This window comes from Nematolebias whitei, chromosome 19 (assembly GCF_014905685.2).
Source record: "Nematolebias whitei isolate Nwh7 chromosome 19, NemWhi1, whole genome shotgun sequence".
Taxonomy (NCBI): domain Eukaryota; kingdom Metazoa; phylum Chordata; class Actinopteri; order Cyprinodontiformes; family Rivulidae; genus Nematolebias; species Nematolebias whitei.
In genome coordinates this window covers 26,495,307-26,517,238 of record NC_056516.1, presented here as the reverse complement: position 1 = coordinate 26,517,238, position 21,932 = coordinate 26,495,307, and the positions used below count along the sequence as shown (strand labels likewise).

At 39.9% G+C, this 21,932-nt stretch overlaps 2 protein-coding genes across 2 annotated transcripts; one reads left to right on the top strand and one right to left on the bottom strand.

The window, feature by feature from the left end:
- The first annotated feature begins 325 nt into the window (after positions 1–325).
- Positions 326–5,194, top strand: psmg2 (proteasome (prosome, macropain) assembly chaperone 2). Its single transcript, XM_037692842.1, has 7 exons — positions 326–484; positions 1,311–1,482; positions 2,477–2,535; positions 2,664–2,782; positions 2,857–3,036; positions 4,700–4,820; positions 4,942–5,194. The coding sequence occupies exons 1-7, from the start codon at positions 431–433 to the stop codon at positions 5,023–5,025; spliced, it is 789 nt and encodes a 262-aa protein (XP_037548770.1). The 5' UTR covers positions 326–430; the 3' UTR covers positions 5,026–5,194.
- An 867-nt stretch (positions 5,195–6,061) lies between these two features.
- On the bottom strand, positions 6,062–21,424 carry ptpn2b (protein tyrosine phosphatase non-receptor type 2b). Its single transcript, XM_037693401.1, has 10 exons — positions 21,187–21,424; positions 20,663–20,753; positions 20,440–20,540; positions 17,003–17,101; positions 14,327–14,464; positions 13,778–13,987; positions 12,913–13,074; positions 8,430–8,638; positions 8,144–8,239; positions 6,062–6,324 (listed from the first exon to the last, which is right to left on the bottom strand). The coding sequence occupies exons 1-10, from the start codon at positions 21,271–21,273 to the stop codon at positions 6,303–6,305; spliced, it is 1,215 nt and encodes a 404-aa protein (XP_037549329.1). The 5' UTR covers positions 21,274–21,424; the 3' UTR covers positions 6,062–6,302.
- Between the last annotated feature and the right edge of the window lie 508 nt (positions 21,425–21,932).

Sequence of the window (21,932 nt, the reverse complement as noted above, 5' to 3'; positions counted from 1 at the left end):
TACTGTGTTTATTTTGTTTTTGTGTACTCACTGACTGCTACAAATAAAGTTCAGAGTGGAAAAAGGTGTTCGCTGCGCTTTTGGGTGTCCGCCACATTGCCTGACTAGAATAACGACCTTTTCTTAATTTATTTTGCTAAGCGTGAATACTGAACATTAGAACTTGTTATATACTAAGTAATATATTACAAGCAGTCGCGTAAACTATTTATTACTTATATTTTTAATTTTGAAATTTAGTTTCACTTTACATTTCATTCACGCAATATACAAGCATCCCAGCATTGGTCTTAATCGTCAGTAAGCTTAAAAGGTTCCCAACAGAAGCAGGCATGAAAGTTTTAGTTATCTAGAAATTTAGTGTTTGTTTATCACAGCTATTCTTTCTTGCGTATCTATCTTATAGTTGTTTTTTCGAATAAACAGCACGATGTTCATCTCACAAGACTCACCGGTCACATTTAAAGGCTTCACCCTCGTCATGGTGAGTGTGCGTTTACTACAGACAGCATCCAGTCAGGTTGTAATGTTTAAAACTGACTATCGATGAGTCAGTGCTTCATCCAAAAACTCTTACTTTAAACATTTATTAGTACAGTAGAATTTGGTTATAACAAACAAAAATAAGAACCTGTTCTGTGTCAGTCAAGAGATTTATTCAAATAAATAATTGTAAATCTGTTTAAAGAAACCAGTGTTGGTGGGTGGGGGTGAAATCCATTTACAGCATGACTTGAGGCCCAATTTTAATTGACATATTTGGAAAATTTATGTATTTAAACTGCTTCATTCTGATGTTGGTGATCTCTCTTCTCTTAAGATGAATTGACCTCCTCAGAGCTGACCATTATCTGAGAAGTTTGGGCTCCATTTAGGCAGAAAACCAAATTAAAAATGGTCAACAGTGAAAGAAAAGCTTTGAATTGTGCTTCAGGAATCCAGATGTTTTTGTCAATTGTTTTGAGATGATAATGCGAAAAAAAATCTTTAACGTTCTACATAACCTGTAATTTACTCAAGAAAATAACAAAACATTCACTTGCCTAAAGAAAATTGTATTCACAAATGTGCTGTGAACATACTTTATAGCAAGAAGAAAAAAAAAACAGATTAAATTTTTTTACTTAAGGGTGAGTATCACAACAAAAACTCGTCAAAAGTAGTAAAAGTTTCAGCGTGAAACACAGCTGACCTCACATTTGAGAAGTTAGAACTATAGAAATAATTTTTGTTGTTGCATAAACCTGCTTCAGTATTAATACAAATCATTGTCAGTTTTTCAGTTTATGTTAACCCTCTTTCATTCTCAGCCGGCAGTAGCTGTCGGTAACGTGGGCCAGCTGGCCGTCGACCTCATTGTGTCCACTCTCAACATGAGCAGAGTGGGCTACGTCCACACAGACTGTCTCATCCCGATGGCCGGGAACAACCCGTATGTCAGCTGCAAAGAGGACGCCGAGGAGCTTCACACTCCTGCAGAAGGTACCGTCGGACCACTGTCCCAGTGCTCTTCACTGTTTGTTTGACTGGATTCATCTGACGCAAGTGCAGATGTTTATCTTTGCCAGGAGTCTACAACTTGCCACTCTTTGTAGCTTAAATATAGTAACATGGAATTATATTTAGAAGCACAATAGGAAAACTCATTATAGCAACTGTCTTGTCCATTTTTCTGCAAAATGTGAATTAAAATTTTGTGACAGAATGATAATATTAATATATTGTGTAAAAACACTTCAGTCAGTTTACCCTAATAGTTTATACCCTGTTAAAATTATTTTAACCTCCATACATAAAGTTTGGTCTTTGAAATCCAGTCAGAAATTAAACATTTTTAACACATCAAGCGGAGAAGAAAAACCAAAACTATCATGAGTTACTGGAATCAGACTTTCGGTCAAAATATGGCAAGGTTTTCTGAGCATAATAAGAATTGGAAGTATAAGCTCGTTTTATTAAAACAATAAAATGCTATGGCGTTAGTAATTTGAGAACATTTTGTGAGGCACAATACAAAATGCAACACACTGTCCTAACTTTTAGGTTTAATCAAATAATGTTCTGGGATGCGAATATGCACTTTATTATTTTACAGTAAAGTACTTATTAAATTTCCACAAATTTAGTAAGGATGTACACAAACCTTCATAATTTATCAAAGGGTGTAGACACAAAATGTTCAACCTTTCTTTATGAGTTTGGATTTTTCCTTTGTCCTAAAATATAAACATACTGATAAATGTCAACAGTTTATTGTAGAAAGTAACAAACTTTGTTAGTTTTGCGGCTCTGGACAAATGTTAATTGAGAAAAGGGGCAGAAATGGTAAAGATTTAGAGTTAAATTTGTGTATTTGTTTGATAAGCAGAAGTTTTTGTGTGGTGGGATGCCTCGTTGTTTTGCTCCACACTTATCTCCAGTTATTCTTTGTGATGAGAAGCTAACATGACACTCATGACATTTTTCTGCCGTTCAGTTTACGCAGCAGCAGAACTGAAGCTGGCTGTCCTTCAGATCAGAGCACCAGTTGTTCAGGTAAATCAACAGTTTTCAGCTCCACTACGACTTTTCTTTTACCCGCAACATGAGAATAGACATTTGAATCCACGTTGTTGAGTCGTTTCTTTAGCGTGGTTGAGTTAGTACGATTCTGATCACTGCAGACGAAGTCCAAGAAGTTTTGTCAGCTGCTCGTTTCCTGGATCAAAGCCAGTGGTTTCTCCAGGACGGTGGTTCTTTCCAGCAGCCATGCCTACCAGAGGGACGACCAGCAGCTTCAGGGGTAAACGTCAACACTTACTTCTGCTGATTGTTTGGGATTGTTTCTGAGTGCTGACGAATGAACGTGCACGTTAGGACTCCTCTGAGGTACCTGGCCACTCCGTCTCTGCTGAAGGTGAGCGCGGACGCCCTGAACGAGCTTGGCTGGAGGGAGATGGAGCGAGTGCCGCCCTTTCCTGGAGTAAAGGACGCAGACGCACAACCGAGACTCTGCATCCCAGGAGGAGGCGTCACAAAGGGACTTTACGCAGACAGGTAGACGGACTTTAAATCGCCGTGAATTTATTTAATTTTATATTGAAACTTTATTTATACAGGCAGTCTCCTTGAGTTACGAGGACTCATTTTCAAGAAAGACCTGTTTGGGAGCAGGTAGTTGGGGTTAAGGGCCCAGAGTGGGGCAAATGAGGGTGGAGGCAGCAGGTCTAGGTGTTTAGCCTTTTCCACCCCCGTTTTGATGATGTCGGTCCGGGGAGTCGAACCGGCGACCTTCCGATCTCAGGTCCACCTTCTCTAACCTCTGCGCCACAACTCCCCCGTCGTAAATAAGTCGTATGACGCAGGCGGAACAGATTACAGCTGCATGATTGACCAGTGGAAGGTTGATGGCAGTGCTTCTGATTTGGCAGACTGTTCTAGTTTTTGCTTTTTTAAAGGAAACGGGTGGAGTTTACTTTTATTCCACGTGCATACATGGATTTTCCGTTTTTTATTTCTTGTTTTTTTTTATTCTCACAGACCAGGATCATGCAGGTTAGGTTCATTGGTAACTCTAAATTGTCCCTAGGTGTGCGTGACAGTAGTTGCTTGTCTCGTATGTCTCTATGTCCCTGTGATGGACTAATTAGGACCTGTCCAGGGTGTCCCCCGCCTCACGTACGGTGACTGCTGGATATGGACACCAGTGAGCCCCGCGACCAGAAAAGGAAGAAGCAGTTAAAGATCATGGATGGATGGGTGGCATGACATGTTGAGGTCTGGAGTATCAAACTTTCAGCCTCTGTGTGACTGTCAATAAGAAAAAGCTTGTAGAGAAGGACAAATTGTCAGAATCAATGGACTGCACTAGCACCTTTTGATCTTATGAAGATACTCAAAGCGCTTTACAATAGAACCTGTGTCCTCATTTACTCATTCATACAGCACTCTACTAGATCTGTACAGAGACTAATCAGAGCTTTATCACATTCATACACCGATGGGACAGGCGTTCACTGTCTTGCTCAGGAACACTTCAGCATTTGACTGCTGGTGGAATCGAACCCTCAACTCTCCCATTGGAGGACGGCTGCTCCAACCACTGAGCCACAGCCGTCCCGATAACTGTTTGTTTTAGACCTTTTCCTTCAGGGGTATGTTGTGGGGTGTTCCTACTCTGAAATTTTGAAATAGGTAGAACTCCCTCTACCTGTGGCCTTCCTCTTAAGAGGATACTGGGAATTTTAGGTACCTGGATTGCTGCTACTGGTTTCTTATGAGTGAAGTCATACCTTTTATATTCAGATTTTGAGATGTGATGGTTTTCCCAATTCAATTGGTTTAAAATTATAAATTTTTTTGTAGTTGGTATTTTCGTGCTGACTCCATCTGTTACCGATGGTGTGTAGTTTGCAGAAAAGTGTCTTAAATCAAAGTAAATCTGTTTGAGGTCATGACTCCCACTTAAGAAAAAGTTATGTTTTTTGCCTTTTATAAAAAAGTTTAAATATTTTAAGATCAGTTCAACCGTCTGCTGAGTTGTGGATGGTGTTCCAATCTGTTGGGATAAGGAAATTCATTTTAAGTTCAAGGTAAAGATTTTATTTAACCAGAACAAAACAGGATACATTAGGACTTTAACCCGTTTACTGAATGTTTTAATCAACGTTTCGTTACATAACTTTGTATCTCTGCTGTGTTTTCATCTTTACTGGTCCAGCTGCACTGAAGATCTACCACTGGCTGTGCTGCTGCTCTTCTGCTCAGAAGGCGACAACGTCCCGGACGCTTTCACGCTCGTCAATCATCTCAATGACTGGCTCTGTCTGCTGGACAATCCCGTAAGCTCTTACCTTTTCTTGTAGACCCACACAGTTCAAAGAATTTGAGTTTCCCCGCTCGTCGGGTGTAGGTTTGAGTTTAAAAAACAAACCCCAGCGTTTCGTCCGATTCTCTCTCTAGAGCCAACAATCTCGCAGCAAGTGGAAGATCCCGACTTCCTGGAGTCTCCTGTTTGGAAGCGGCATCCCGCCTGCACTGTTCTGAGTTAGCTTCATAAAAACACACAAAGGTTGTATAATAGCCCCCCGTTATCTTCCCTTTTCCTCTTATTTTAATACGACGTGCCAAATTTACAGGAACTGACCAAATATGACTTCCTGCATTGCAATGTTCTAGAATTTGAACGATTTCCAATAAAAGATAATCCAGAGAATCTGGTTTGTTTGTTTAAACTAATAAAAGCTTGATTTTACTCTCACTGGATCCGCCCTCTTAACTGAAAGTGTTTGGCCCGAAGCCATCTTGTATTCCTGGCAGTCCCACCTTCGAGTAATTTGATTCCTTTCCACAACTCGCCGCGTCGTAACAGAACAATTCTCCCATTCAGCTGCAGAACCGGTGCCAGGTTTGTGGTTTTCCCGTTCTGTTTGCATCATTGTTTTGGCTGTAAAGAGGAAACCTGGAGCAATAACCTGAACGTGCTGGAAGAACGAGCTTTCAGTTTACTGCTTCCCCCCCAAGTAACAAAAGAAAAGCAGACAGGTCTGTATGTAAACTGATACCAGTTTTATTTAGAGGTTACACTCTGTGATACCTTAAGACAATTTCATTTCAAAGCAGAAAAGTCGAGGGTTTTCTGTTGTGTACAGCTCTGTAACATCTCTTTATTTTTACAAGCAAAAATACCTTTAATACACAACTTTTAAAAAAGTACTATGTACATCATGGAAACATTTCCTGCCATGGTATTAACTCGTGTGGTGGCAGTATTTGTCATTATACAAACCTTATCGCCTGAAAACTTCAAGTAGTTTCTTATAAAAATACATTTTTTTCCCCTTTGAAAAAAATGTTTTTCCAAAAATACACATATGAACAGCATTATAAATTGGCAATGCATAGCCCCTATTTTCAGTCTTGAGAGGAACGGGGGTGGGGAAAAAAGGTATTTACTGATTCTGTAAGCAGAAAGATGATGGCTGGGTGTGGTTTGAGGTGCTTCGTTTTTCTTCAAAGAAATGTCAGCAAGTGCTGTAAATGGTTCAGAAAGAATGAGGTTCAGAAAGCTGGGTGGGGGGGGGGGGATGCTGCAACTGTCAAGAGGCATGATACTGAAACAGTTGACTAGAACAAATAAAATACAATGAGGAGGAAGAGCACAGAGGATGGGAACTGGGGGAGCTGGAGTTCCCTGCCGGTGTTTACTTAGCTGGAAACAGCTGAAGTCTTGTGGCTGCAGCTGTTATCATAGCTGGAAACAGCTGAAGTCGTGGAGCTGCAGCTGTTTTCATAGCTGGAAACAGCTGAAGTCGTGGAGCTGGTCAGCAGTCATTGGTTTTCGTCCTGTCTCAAAAGACAAAATGAAGTAAAACATCAAAACAGTAAGGAAAAGCAAGCTCAATATCAAAGAAATCTGTGGCGCAGAAGTCATTTAGTTAAATATTCTAAATAAATTTTCACCGTAGAGGTTTAAAGATTTGTCTCAGATCGGATTTATGCAGCAAAAGCAGCTGTCAAGTTTAAAAACAAACGGGGCACTGCTTAGAGGAATCTCAACTAAAACCAATTAATCTAATACTGCGAGCATCGTTCATCGTCATTCACCTCGGGAGTATCGGTAATTCAAATGGAGATAAAACTTCAGTTTTTACAATTTAAAACACAAAGTTCTTCAAGTCACAGTTTGTTGTTCAATTTGTGCCATTAAAATTATTATTTTTTTAATAAACTAACATTCGCTCGTTATTCAGGGTTTATGCAAATTTACGTTAAGACCAATGTGAATTATGAAAAGGAGCCAAATTTATTTCCAAGTAAACTTTATTTGTCAAAGAACTAGAAGGAGCAGAGAACTGGATTCTTTTGAACTTGTTTAAATATTTTTGAAACGCTGCAGAAACCCTGAATATTCAAGCTTAAAGTAGCCACTTTTGCTCAGTAGATTCAATAACCACAAATGGATCAAACAACTATTTGTATATTCCACATATATAGAACAATGTGGTTGGGCACAGGCAACGAGTCGTTAAGTTAAACAAAGAGCCGCTCAGATGAGCTCATAAACCTGATAGAAACCAAACTGGATTCAAATGAGGCACAGTGACACGCTCGAGAAGCAACGTTAGCAGCAAACCAAACCGACATGCAACAGAGGAACTTTCTTGCTTTGACGAAGAACCCACTTCTCACTCATAAAACGCCCAAAGAACATTTAAAGCTCTTTTGTATTCTCTGAGTTGCATCACCAACAAAACGACACGTGTACATCCAGAGCAGTGATTCCAAACAGATAGAAAGCAGCTTCAAACGACAATATATTCACTTCTTTGTTCCTCTATTCCAGCTCAACCTGAGTTTAATCAATTTTTTATCAAACACACACACACACACCATGCTAAAGTGCAGCCAAAAATACCACAACTCCAAACTGCCAGGCAAATTAACAAAATAAAACCCCATCAGCAACACACACACCTCCAGATACACAAGCTGGCGTTCTTTTTTGTTAAACTTCCTCCTCTAAATGAGCTCGTCGTGGTTGATGCCATTCCGGGGGTGGGGGGGAGGGGGGACAACGTAGAATGCTCCCCCCACCCAACAGGCCAGCTCCTGTCACGTGCAGCAAATGCACCCCAAACTGTCCAGGAAAACCACAACGACAGGAGAGTGACACCTCGCTGCTTTCATCCGAGTTACTGGAACAACACTGACATGTGACAACAAAGGAAGGCTTCTCAGAAGTGACTGAGAAGCTGCAGAGTCAGAGAGAAGTGCTTCATCGAGTCTGTCAGCCTTTAGAGCACAATAAAACAAGGATGTTGATTAGCTAGAAGGACAAACGCCTCAGTTCACCTTCTAATACAAGCCAAAACCTGTCTGGACTTTTTTAAACATAAATGTAATCTGTATTTCTTTAGGAAATGTCAAAAGTTCTGCTCTCCCGTCTTTTAGGAGCAATCATGAAGCTTGTAAAATGGTGTTATACATTCTACGCATTAGTCTTTCTATGTGCTGCAAAAACATGGTGAATCTCACAATCTGAGTCCACATCAAACTTTACAACGGGGATTAAAACAAGTCCTGACCTAATGGTGCATTTCATTTGATTGCGCAGTGTGTGTAAAAAAAAAAAAAAAAGGGTTTGACCAAAAGATATAATCACCTTTTTCTCTTCCTCTCTGAGTCATTTGACCTGGATTTGTTTTGGGGCGTCTTTGTTGTACCAGATTTGGAAATACTGTCTTCTCTGCGTCGTTTGCTGCATTAATAGATGAAACATTAGTTAAAAGGTGTCCTTTTAGGTACAAAAATGGAACAAATTCATTTTCATTTCATTAAATATCAGGTAAATAATCAGGTTTTCTGGCTAATAAGGAACCGCACATTTCAAATGATCAGCTATTGATCATTTTAAGCTGATTGTGAGTTTTATGACTCGTTGTACTAACTGTGTCGTGCTGCCGTCCAGCTCCTGATCCTTGCAGGAAGACTGTGCAGGTACTTTTCCGTCCTGTCTGAGATCGCTTCCCTCCTGCTGCTGACCTCCTTTTTGGCTGCCGTTGTATCGCTCGACAGGACACCTGGCCTGAGGCTGAGCTGATGGAGGAGACTCTGGAGTTGGTTCCTGATCTTCTTTGGATAATTCACGCCACTGGTTCTACAAGAAGACACGTACGAAATGCAGATAGAAAGAAATAATCATTTCTACAAATGTATCAAACAAAATTATTAAATAATTTGTTAAGTGTTGAGAAACCTTCAATCTCAAACAAAGTGTACACCACACTCCATCTAGAGATGGTACATAAGTGCATCAAGTTTCATTAAATTATCTTGAGGGGATCAGAAGTTATGGGTGGAACAAGAGAAGTTTATGGACATACAGATGAACGGACTGAGATCCACCTTTTGACAAACGTATAAAACCGTAAAACCATAAGCAACAGATTGACGAGCAGCTATTAGTTTCATTCTGTGTTGCTGCTTTTGAAAACTTAATTCCTCCTTTTTCTGGATGTAAATCACTTTTTTTGGATGAATATTTCCTCCGATATCGGATGCTGTGCAACTGGAAGGATTTTTACTGAAACCTTTTTGCTTTTGGATATTTGTTACGAAGCCTAACTATGACAACGAGGTGGTTTTTACAACTGGGAGCAGCTGATTAACATCTCAAAAGCTCAAGTAATGCCTCAGCTACTGCCCCAAAATCCCAAATGAGCTAAAAAAAAAAAAAAAGGAGGCGCCGTGGACCCATCCCCATCTACCTGGTGGAGGTGCGTGAGTACCTGACCGCAGAGATCCTGGAGCTGGTGGGAAACGCGGCTCGTGAATACAAGAAGATCATGATCATCCCCTGACACCTGCACCTGGCTGTCCGCATTGGCAAGGACCTTAACAAGTTGTTGGGAGGAGAGACCATCGCTCAGGGAGTTCTGCCCAACATTAAGATGGTCCTGCTGCCCAAGAAGACCGAGAAACCCACCAAGTCCAAGTAGATAGATCAACATCTGCATACAGTTTCTTCAGATCTGCTCTAAGACGGACTGCTACAAGAGATCCTTCCTGCCCACAGCCATCAGCATATATAGTAAATGGACTGTACTTGAATAGAGCCTTTCTGTCTTATCAAGACACTCAAAGTGCTTTACACACCTTACCCATTCATACAGCACTCTACTATATCGCTATAAATCTAATTGAACAAATATTTCTAAAGAGAGACTAATCAGTGCTTTTAGATCACAGTCATACATTGATGGGACACACATCGGAAGCAATGTGGGGTTCAGTGCAGTGTTGTATAAAGTACCTCAAAGTGATACTTCAGTGAAAGTACAAGTATCTTACCATAAAATTACTTTTGTAAAAGTTAAAGTCTGCTTTAAAATTATTACTTAAGTAAAAGTCTTAAAGTATCGGGCATTTAATGTACTTAAGTATCAAAAGTAAATTTCTCTTATAAAATGTACTTAAAGAGTCTTAAGTAAAAGTAAATGGTTAGAATTTCCAAAGCAACATTTATTGGGTGCAATATCCAGTGACAAAAACTTGGAACGTTTGAACTGAACAATGAGATTGATCTTTAAAAAGTCTGATTCTAATGAAGTATATTCATTCAATTAACAAAGCTGTTAGAAAGCTCACATTGTTGTGTAGTTGGCTTGTTTACTGAGCTAGGTTCTGTTTTGGTTATGGTTCGTTTCTTTCTGACTAATTAATAATGTAGGACAGTGTTTCCCCTACCATTATACAAGTGGGGTGCCCCGTCAACAGAACCGAGCGCCCCGTCTACCGAACTCACCTCCAACCACCTGTCTGCACTGACGTAAGGCTAAACTAGCGGTTCGCAATGCAGGTGCACTAACTAAAAAGCTAAAGGCAGCCTCTTCCTTCATGCTGAACCCTCACGCTGAACGCACCCCCGCCACTCGAAAACTGTTGGTACAAACAGCGCATGGCTCAGATTTGCGTCTGTCTCTCCCCCCGCCGACCCCCCCACCAAAAAAACAAAACCTGTCGGTTCAGACAGCACGCGGCTGAGATGTGTGTCTGTCTCTCTTCTCACACACCCTGGTCTAAAACTGTAAAACTGTCAGTGCAAACAGCGCGTGGCTGCCTCTGTGCCCCCCCGAAAACTGTTGGTTTAAACAGCGCGCTGCACAGCTTGGGACGAGTCTCCATTCACCCCCCCCCCCCCCCCCCCGACAAAAATCACGGACAAGATGAGCGGCCCGCCATGGCAAGTTATCTAGGGGAAACACTAGGATATATTATAGGATAATATAATAGCATAGGAATTAATATTTCCTATGCTCTTGAAGCAGTTCATGTTCTGGAGAACACCAAACCTCTCCTTTTTAGCAGCTACTGTCATTTTCACACCTATCAGGAATTTACAGTGGCTCCACTGCGAGTCAACAAAGCTCAGTTGTAACGATTGCTATCTGTATACGCATCTAGCTTGTTCACAGCGGAAGCTGCAGGTTTCACACAAGTGGTGGGGGAGGGGCTGGGTTTGTGACTGACAGTGTCAGTGAGGGAGAGAGAAGGGGCCGCATGAAGTCAGACTGGGAGAACAAACAGGCATTGTCCAATCAGATTTCTTCTACGGTAATTTTAAATTGTAGTAACTAGTAACTAAGATGGTTAAGGGAAACGTATTGAAGTAAAAGTGAAAGTTGCTAGAAATGTAAATAACAAAGTAAAGTAAAAATATGTCAAAATTCTACTTAAGTACATTAACAAAGTATTTCTACTTTGTTACATTCCAACACTGGTTCAGTGTCTTGCCAAGGAACACTTCGGCATGTGACTGCTGGTGGATTCGAACCCCCAACTCTTGCAATGAAGGACGACTGCTCTAACCACTCAGCCACAGCCACCATTCATATACACTACATTGCCAAAAGTATTTGCTCACTTGCCTTGATTCACATATGAGCTTAAGTGACATCCCATTCCTAATCCATAGGGTTCAATATGACGTTGGTCCACCCTTTGCAGCTAGAACAGCTTCAACTCTTCTGGGAAGACAGTCCACAAGGTTTAGGAGTGTGTTTATGGGGATTTTTGACCATTTTTCCAGAAGCACATTTGTGAGGTCACACACTGATGTTGGACGAGAAGGCCTGGCTCTCAGTCTCCGCTCTAATTCATCCCAAAGGTGTTCTATTGGGTTGAGGTCAGGACTCTGTGCACGCCAGTCAAGTTCATCCACATCAGACTCTGCCATCCATGTCTGTATGGACCTTGCTATGTGCACTGGTGCACAGTCATGTTGGAAGAGGAAGGAGCCAGATCCAAACTGTTGCCACAAAGTTGGGAGCATGGAATTGTCCAAAATGTCTTGGTATTCTGAAGCAGTCAGAGTTCCTTTCACTGGAACTAAGGGGTCAAGTCTAGCTCCTGAACACAACCCCACACCTTAATCCCCCCCTCCACCAAACTTTACACTTGGTACAATGCAGTCAGACAAGTACCGTTCTCCTGGCAACCACCAAACCCAGACTCATCCATCAGATTGCCAGATGGAGAAGCGCGATTCATCACTCCAGAGAATGCGTCTCCACTGCTCTAGAGTCCAGTGGCGGCGTGCTTTACACCACTGCATCCCACGCTTTGCATTGCACTTGGTGACGTATGGCTTGAATGCAGCTGCTCGACCATGGAAACACATTCCATGAAGTTCTCTGCACATTGTTCTTGAGCTAATCTGAAGTTTGGAGGTCTGTAGTGAATGACTCTGCAGAAAGTTGGCGACCTCTTCGCACTACGCGCTTCAGCATCCGCTGACCCCGCTCAATCAGTTTACGTGGCCTACCACTTCATGGCTGAGTTGCTGTCGTTCCCAAACACTTCATTGTTCTTATAAAACAGCCGACTGGAATATTTAGGAGTTAGGAAATTTCACGACCGGATTTGTTGCATAGGTGGCATCCTATCAGTTCCACGCTGGATTTCACTGAGCTCCCGAGAGCGACCCATTCTTTCACAAATGTTTGTAAAAACAGTCTGCATGCCTAGGTGCTTCATTTTATACACCTGTGGCCATGGAAGTGATTGGAACACCTGATTCTGATAATTTGGATGGGTGAGCAAATACTTTTGGCAATGTAGTGTATAACAACTCTTTAATGAAACCAGGATGAGCTACAACATTTAATTTCCCTTTGAGGTTAATAAAGTATTTTTGAATTGAACTGAATTTATTTAAATGTAGTTGCTCAAATCTAAATAATTCCAGTATAATTTAGGACAATCTGTCTCTTAAATAACTTTAACTACAGTTTACTTTAACTGAATATGAAGTAACTTACACCAGGAAGGCAGAACTAAACGTCACAACCTTTAAAAAAAATGAATACAATAAAAAAAAATAACGTGGTTGTGACTGTATGAGTGATGGACTTGTGTGTGCGTCATTGCTACCTGTACAGAAGAGTCTCCCATGATGCACTTGGCTCCTTCGAGGACAGCCTTGTAAGAGAAGCGCAGCTGGTCTGGAGTCTGGATCAGACCCATGCGGTACTTCCTCATCTTCAGCAGGATGCTTTTTATGTCCACTGATGACGAGTCTTTCCTTTTGTCCATCTAGAAAACAAAGAAAAACAACGTGACTCACCACTTATGAGTTCTTGTTTCCTGATGCGGTTTGTGACTGTTAAACAGAAACTTTGCTGTGATGACAGGTTTTTTTTCCTCTGAAAGCAGCAAATTAAACAAAACCGAGTCGGCGAGCGGTTCTTTGTGGCGTGATGCCGACACTGGCTGCTTTATTTTCTTCAGTATATATTTTGAAATAAATGTGATTTAAATCAAAGTTATATTAAGTCTTATTGAAATGCCTACAAGAAAAACAATTTGTGGTTATTGTCTGCAAGCACAGCCATTAAACACTCCTTTCTGCTATTTCAAGTATTCAAAGGAGCCAGTTGCAAAACAGATTAGTAATAAAGAAGCTATTTTATCATGTGGTTGACATTATTTGCATTCTTAAGCACAAATAAATGTGATGCCATATCTCCACATATCTCCATTAAAAGAATGTAAAAGGACGTAACACATAACTTACTTTAAGTCCTTGAAATATTAACATCTTAAAAAGTTTTAATCAGAACATTTTTTTTGCTCAAAGTGATGATTAAATTTAAACCGATGAGCAATTGACATTTTTTATTATAGGAATGGAAAGTTACTGGAGACACCCAAGTCAAATATAATTAAAGGAATGCATTAAATCACACAAAGGTAACACACAAACAGAGTCCAAATATAAAACCTGTAAAGCACTTACGAGTACAAGGCATGTGTCAACTAAAGAAAACGTCCCTGAGCGTCCAATCCCAGCACTGCAGTGCACCACGGCCGGTCCGTGATCCACTCCCAACGCTCCAGACTCCCGCACTTTGAAGAGGAAGTTCAGGAAGGACGCCGGGGATTCAGGAACACCAAAATCGGGCCATGTGGTGTAATGAAAGTGGTAGATCTCTCTCTTCTCCCCCGTCTGTGAAACACGACAGCATGACCAAACGAGGAGAGAAATTATAAGCTGCTCATTTCTGATAGTGAAGTTAGCCGTGTTTAACCACTAAGATGAATGTTATTAGAAGTGGATTTCAGTTTAATCAATTAGCCAACATCATGCATGCATGCTCTGGTATTGTTTTTTTTTGGACGAGTCGAGACGGTTCTTCTCGTCCTGAGCATTTCATTGCATTGTTGACCTTGTGTTGTCCTGCATATGACTAAACCTAACATCTTAGAAGAAAGAGAGGAGGGAAAAGCACCAATAAAGACATATATAAGTTTAAGTGGTCATGTGTTAAATGATAAAGATTCCTACATTAAGATTCTGCAGCTCCAGTACTCTGGTGGTGTAGTAAGACTTTGTGTCTTCTGACAACAATGTGACCAAGAAATGTGTGTCTCGAAGGGCCATTTCCCTCTCCTCCGCTGTGGGCCAGTACTGGGCACACTTTTCCTGTCATGGGAGAAGAAAAAAAATAAATAACCGGAAACATAATCCAAGCGTCTGATCAAGATATTTATCTCATGACAACTGAGAGAACAGCAATTTGATCCCAGACATGTCGAGGAACGTGATGACTCGTACTGAGGACACATGCTTGCACTTTTACCTGTCCATTAATAAACAACGCAGCTTTGATTAGACTGAATAATTATAATTTACATCTTTAACAAACATTTAATCAAATGGTATTATCAGTAAATAGACAAAAATGTGAACAACTCAAGTTAAATTTATCGAATAAACTGAAAATGACTGAAATATAAGTGGTCACATGATACAACAGTCGCCTGAATGAGCCACTCATATTATTTAATTTTGCTTTCTAAATTTAAAAAACGTTTGTATTCCACATGGTAATATGGATAAAAAAAAAACAAGACTGTGCTTTTAAAAAGCAAACATATAAAGGATTACAAAATATGTACAGCCACCAGAGAGCCGCTGCACAAAGACGCCATGTCTTGAATATTTTAAATGTCATTATAGTGTAATGTATAGTCAACAAAGTTCATGCTCGATCATCCGGGTATCAAATCCAATACTTCTCAGTCAGCTCATCTGGACAGTTGATTTTTTTTATAGAGACGTTTCGCCCTCTATCCAGAGGACTTCATCAGTCTGAGTTTATTGGAACCATTAAAATCAACCATTAAAACAGTCTCGTAAAAGTTGAAAATAAAGTGTAAAAAAAAAAAAAGTTGTAAAAGTTTACTTTAGGCAGTATTTTAAGGGATAAGACACATTTTTCACTAACAACTGGGCTTGCACAGTATTTATTGTTGGATCAGTCTACCCCACCCTCCTCTTTTAAACTATTAACATTTGCCATTAGTGTAGCATTCTGCAGTCACAAAATACAGTGGTCACAAAATATGGTTTAACATCAGCTTAAAGTGTTTTGTAAAAGTGCCTCTAGGTGTAGTCTTGCTCAGGATAAATAAAAATATGAATCCTGTTTTTTTTGTACCATGCACCCTTTTTAAACTGCACTGATCGACTGTTATAAGTTTATCAGGTACCTTTGATGAAAAACTAAAAAGATGGTCAACATTAAGGATTGTTTCTCATTTCAAATTGTTTCTATCTTCCCTTCCGAGAAAACCGTCAGTGAGCGAATCTCTTGACCCAACAAGATCCATTCCAGCTGCTTTACAGAAAGAGAGAGGTCACAGCTGTGAAGGTTTTTCACTGAGTGTTTAATCTGCACATCACAGGATCACAGGAGTTATGAGGGTTGAATTTTATCCTAGACCCTCTCCATCCAAACATGCTGTTAAAATGTTACATTCTGCAAACAGAAGAGCGAATACATCCATATTAAAACTATTATACCTGTAAATATATCAGTTCTCATCTAGACTCAAGGAGTGTTTTGACAATCAATTTGTAGCTTTTCGAAAACGGTTTTTGAAGAGCGTAAACTGCACTGAGACAAACTTGATATTTCAGTATGAATGCTCTGGTTTGAGTTTTTGCAAAAGTGCAGTTTCAGCTCATCCAGCGAGTGTTGGATTTACAGAATGAGCAAAATTAGAGTGACATTGTTTAGTTCTCTCTGAATTTATTTGTCGGATCATGTTGTGATTAAGAAATCACAACTTTAGTATTATAGTGAAAAGTGATATATAGTAATCCCTCGCTACTTCGCCGTTCGTTTTTCGCGAACTTGCTCTATCGTGGTTTTTCAAAGTAAGATTGGACATGACACACAACTGGGTGATTGATTGATGAGCCGCACGATCGGCATGGAATTTTTATTTAAAATAAATTTTTAATTATTTAGCACCTGCTGCACCTGAGTGCAACCCATAGCTGCAGGAGAAGCTTCTTTCTGCAGCATGTCAGATCGCCACTCTGCAGTGGAGAAGTGGGCGTGGCCAAGCGCTGGCATGTGGCAGAGAGCTGAGATCATGACATGCTGTGCTCTTAGACATTTAGTTTAGAAAATTATTAGGGACAATGCAAGAGCGTGGGATGGGTTTAAAACGCCTTAATATATACCTGTATATAAATACTAAAATAAACTACTACTTATTACTACTACTTGTATACATAATTTTGTTCCATCTCATGTACCACATAAGATGGTAATGACAATAAAGTTTACTTGAATTTGGACTACTTTATCCCTAATTTACAGTTTTTCACTTATCGCTGGGGGGCGTGGTCACAAACTCCCGCGATAAACGAGGGACTGCTGTAATAAGAAATACAAGGTGGTGAACTGAAACTGATCCTGGCTCAGTCTGAAAATCTCAGTATTCCATAAATAAATGACCTTGACCAGTTTTTTATTATTTCAGCTGCATTAGCTCAGGTGTGTTAACTAAGGCTGCCTTCAAGCTCTGCACACGTGCTTCTCTATAGAACATGCATAAAAGCAAAACTTCCTCGATAAGTAGAACACCGTCCTTCTTAAACACACCTGTGCATCTCCTAATATTTCTGCTGGTAAATTACATGAAGTGGTTTTTCATGTGCACTTACGGATCCTTTCTCTATGACCCTGTTAAGCATGATGACTGCCTTTGTCTTCTGCTCCCAGATCATGAGCCAAAAGTGGCCAGAGGTGTTTCTCAAAGGGCCCTGTGGACAAAATCCATACAAATACAGTGACCATAAGTTAAATGGATGAAAGCGGAGCCTGCAGGGAGGAAGGAATGTTAATCGAAACAGACTGTGTGCAATCTTGGAGCAACGAGCGATGCTGTTAAACTAAATTATCCAGTGTGTTCAACAACAGTTATCAGCTGGTCTTGATCGCTGAGGAAACACGGTAACCGAGATGTTTTGAAAGAATTTACTGGAAGGTTGTGAAAGCTGAAGATCACAGTGGGATTTTAAAAACTGCACTTGAGTTGCAACTACAACTTAAATGTGGCAGAAAAATTTACTTTTCTCTGCATGCACATATCAAAGTAACAAAAATGATGATGCACAAAAGCATATAAATTTTTATAAATACAAAACTTAATAGATTAAAAAACAAGCTATTGAAAAAAAAAGTGCTGTTTAATTTCAGACAGTTTCTCGCTACTTCTATTGATCCACGAAACACCGTCACAAACCATAAATGACATCTCAGAAATGAAGCAAGCAGATGTTACGAACAACAACAAAAAAATCAAAAACAAATTGTAGCTTTAGTCAAACTGGAAACTTTTAAGCACTGACAACAGTTTGCACAAAAATAATTAATTTTAAAATACTTTCAAATTACTTTGAAAGGCTACAAACCACAAAAAAAAAAATCACAAGTGTTCATCTTACAAAGCTAAACTGAGTAACTTGTGGCTTTAAATTACTGAAATTGGTTTTGGTGAGAAATGATTGCTAAGATTTAGTTAAAATAAACTGTTACAGTAAATTCAGTGATCAAGCTGCACGACTAATATGACCTTAAATGAAGACAAAAAGACATTCTAACATTTGGTTCCTGAACTTTTTTATTTATTTATTATCCACGAGTCTTTCACAGCTATAATGATTGGTACAAAGTCCAACATATCTAAACTTTTATGGTTTTTTAAGGTTCTGGGAAGTTGTTAGGAGCACAATGACCCACTCAGCAATCATTTGGATCATCGACAGCTGAGTTCAAGCTTCGTCTGTTTATTTATCCCAGCAACACGCGGGGTGTTAGTCATGTGAATACATGTGTGAACAGTGATGAAATCAACAGGAAAAAGGATGTCAGAAGTGGATGGCATGAAACTGACTGGACCACCAAAATAGCCTTTCCTTTTTTTATTCAGATTATGCTTATTAGTGTCTTCACTGACCAAACATCTACATCTTGTAACTGCGCTATTTTTCAATAAACAAAATAATATTTTTGCACAACAATTGTAAATATTACAAGAATCTTTCTAAGTCTGATTTACATTTTACGTTTCTCCGCAAATCGTGTATTTTTAACATTTCACAAAATTTTCAACTAAATCTAAAGTTGCAATTGTCTACAATGATGGGTTAGTTTTAATACCCAAATGATTCAGGCAATTATTAATCTGTCACATTTTATTGTGTATCCTGTGTGCATCACTTTGCTGATGATACACTGGAATCACCCCACTGAGGGACAAATAAAGTATTATTCTATGTTAATGATACACAAACAATTCAAAACTAAACAGAAATCTATCAACAAGAACATTTTATTATATATAGTTGTCAACTCAGCATATTTAAATTGTTTATTTTTAACAAAAAATATTTAGTCCAAGATTAGTCAAGTGACAAAATTATTTAACAGTCTAATCTAAATTAAAGATAGTCCCATATAAAAATTAATGTTTGTTTTTATCATTGTTCGCCTTTATCTTAGGGTTGTGGAAATAAATTGTGTTTTTGCTTGTGTGTGTGTACACATGTTTGTGTGTCCATATTATGACATATTTCATGAACAACTGGAGGAATTTTTGTGAAACTAGCAGAAAGTAATCTTGGAAGTTGGTTTACAATTCATGACGGCGAGGGAAGCGCAGCGCTACTTTAGTGGTGACGGGGGGGGGGGGGCAGAACGCTACATCTGTATTGGGCGAGGGAGGTGGGGATTGGTTAGCTTAACGCTACGTTGGCATTGCATCTGGTTTGGCGTCTGAGTTAAGCTGCTACAATCGCCGCTCCCCGTTCGGAAGTGGCGGAGCTGCGTTGGGGGTGGGAGATTTTGTAGGCGGGGCTCTCGGTTCTATTGACAGGACAGGGTGCCCTCCTTTAATAATGGTAGGGAAAACACTGATATAATTTCTAGAACAAGTTTTCATCTCAGTTCAGGCTGGTGCAGAACATTAGCTGGTGTTAAAATTGCAAACACTGTTTACTGATCAACAAACTTGTTTCAGCAAGAGAGAAATAATTTTTGGACTTTTTGTCCTGTACCTCTGTCTGGGTCAAGTTTCACCTCTACTGTTCTTGTCCTCCTTCACTGGGCACCAGAGAGCTTTGGTTACTTACACATTTGGTGCTTTGCCACAGTCTCAACTCTCATGGGCTCCGTACCAGGTAGGGGCCTGCCCACTGCCAGTACCCATCTCCACTCAACCTAGTTTTTAGGACCACCTATGGTTCCCACCATGGTTCCAAGCGAACTAGTCCGAAGTGACAACTTTAATGTAAGAAGAGAGCAGCTGTTGATTGGCCAGTGGACATATGTCACTGGATGACCTGCCCAGTGAACCTACATTTCCTCTCTGATCATGTTTTGTGTGTGTTGTTTCTTCTAGTATGGAAAATCCAAAAACAGTGCTGTGGTGAGGTACGGTCCTCCCTAAGACTCAGCGTGAGAATGGCACCACAAGAAATGAGAGCATTTACAAAGCGATATCGGAGATGATGACACAGCATGGCTACGCCGAGACATACAAGCAGTGCCAGGATAAGCTAAAGAAATTGAAGTCTGATTATAATGTGATTAAGGAACACAACGGGCGGAGTGACTCAAACATAAAAGACCTGTTATAATTCTGCATACTTTGCATTGACTATCCCATCCACAGAACAGGGAAACAAGTCACAGTGGCAAATCACCTACACCTGACAAAAACCGAGAAGAAGAGAGCCGAGTGCAGTTGCACTTCTCAATGGCAAAGCGGCTATTTAGCATCGGATCACACTGGCCGACTCTGAGAGGTAAAATACATTGGAAGCGAAGTTTTTGAAAAGTCTGTACGACTTTCTCCGTACATCTGTAGTCATGAAAAATCTGTATAATTTACGAAAAATCCATAAAACTTGACATATATGATAATGAAATGAGGTGTATACTACATTCTGCAATAGCAAATACAGGAAAGATTTGTTTTTACATCAGTCAATGTCAGCGGCGTGGGACACTTGAGTAGGCGGCAAAATCGTCGCCCACTGCCTGTTATTGAGAAGGCAGCATAAACAGAGAACAAGTAGAATAAAGTGCTTGGACTTGCCTGAGTCAATATGTAACTTCGCTGGGCTTCTTCCAACACCACCAGACTTGCATTGATGTAGTCATTTTCTGTGTTCTCCAGCCTTACTCGACTGTGATCGACTGCAGGGAACGTGAGGAAGAAAGTTATTTAGGAGTGAGTTGTAAATTGACAGACGTAGTTAAAGATTTAAAGAAACATCACAGTGTAAACCGTCTGGACTTTTGGCCAAATGTTTACCCACATGGGCTGACATCTCTGTATCTGTTTCGGTTGCGATTCTCTGGGTACTTTGCCACTTTGTAGGCGCACTCGTGGGACTGATTTCTGATTTCCTGGACAGGGGAAAGAAAGAACGAACAAAAGCACTAAATGCCTAAAACGTTAAAATCGGAAATGTCTGTAAAAACGATGGCTGCTCAGTCCAATCACTATAACGTAGTAACAAACTTTGACCAATAAACGCATCATTGTAAAAGTACCGATAGAACATTATAACAGGTAAGATAAAGTTAAATAAGTAGGATATAACGTGATAAATTACAGCTAGCTAACCATATACAAGCACAAACTTGTAATCGGTTTAAACTTACAGCTGTAAGCTTATCAGGAAACTACGCTATCGTATTAAAACATAATAAACAGAAAGAGGTCAGGTTATAAACGTCAGAGTAAACTAATCAAGACGAAGAGCTAGCTTGCTAAATAAAATGCCCGCTCTAATTACAAACCGTGTTAGCTTCATGCTAACTATGCTAACAGACTTACGGAGTACAGTTTCTGCCACCGGCCTTCTGAATCCATTTCTTCAAACTCCTGGTCCATTTTTTCTGTGGCAGCGCCTGTCTGTTCCATCTCGGGTTGTGTTTGTTAGAAATTTGACAATCTAACTCATTACTTTGACCTGGTTTGACAAGTCTTTAGTCAAGACTTTTTTCTACCGAACTCCTGCCGAATGTTTGCCCGTTATGTAGTGCTGCAGTTGTCATTCAGATAAGAGACCGATGCGCATGCGCCAGAAGAAGCGCATGCGCAGCTTGTTCAGGAACTGTCAAAACCAGAGGCAAACAATTGCGAGAACATAAACAACTACAACACTCATTCCTCATAGACTACCAAAAGAATACTTTATAAAAATATGTACTGGATAATGAAAGAAATAAAAAAACTGCATAGATTAATAAATAAATGGAACATCACCAAGCTGTAAAAAGTAAATGAACAGAAAAAAAAAATCACAAAATTGAGACAAAACTGCACTTTGATTTTTTTACCTGCCTTGACGACCCTGTAGGAAGGTTCTCCTATAATGTCTTTAGTTATTGATTATTGATTTTTAATAGTATTAACAGACAATCATGGGTGATAGGGCACACGGCAAGTCAAGTAATTGAAAAGAAAGAAAATCACGAATTATGGGGAAGAAAAAAAATAAAATCTAAAATTGGAGGCTTAAAAGTGAAGGTTTATTTTGATTTTAAAACCCTGGCAGGAAAGGAGTTTCCCACAGAAAC

Bases quoted from the DNA above. Each gene is read 5' to 3' on its own strand.
- psmg2 (XM_037692842.1), top strand. From the start codon at position 431: ATGTTCATCTCACAAGACTCACCGGTCACATTTAAAGGCTTCACCCTC. The intron at 485-1,310 runs GTGAGTGTGCGT...TTTCATTCTCAG, and splicing joins AAGGCTTCACCCTCGTCATG to CCGGCAGTAGCTGTCGGTAA. The intron at 4,821-4,941 runs GTAAGCTCTTAC...TTCTCTCTCTAG, and splicing joins TCTGTCTGCTGGACAATCCC to AGCCAACAATCTCGCAGCAA.
- ptpn2b (XM_037693401.1), bottom strand. From the start codon at position 21,273: ATGGAACAGACAGGCGCTGCCACAGAAAAAATGGACCAGGAGTTTGAA. The intron at 20,754-21,186 runs GTAAGTCTGTTA...TCCCCTGTCCAG, and splicing joins GGTGGCAGAAACTGTACTCC to GAAATCAGAAATCAGTCCCA. The intron at 20,541-20,662 runs GTGGGTAAACAT...CGTTCCCTGCAG, and splicing joins ATACAGAGATGTCAGCCCAT to TCGATCACAGTCGAGTAAGG.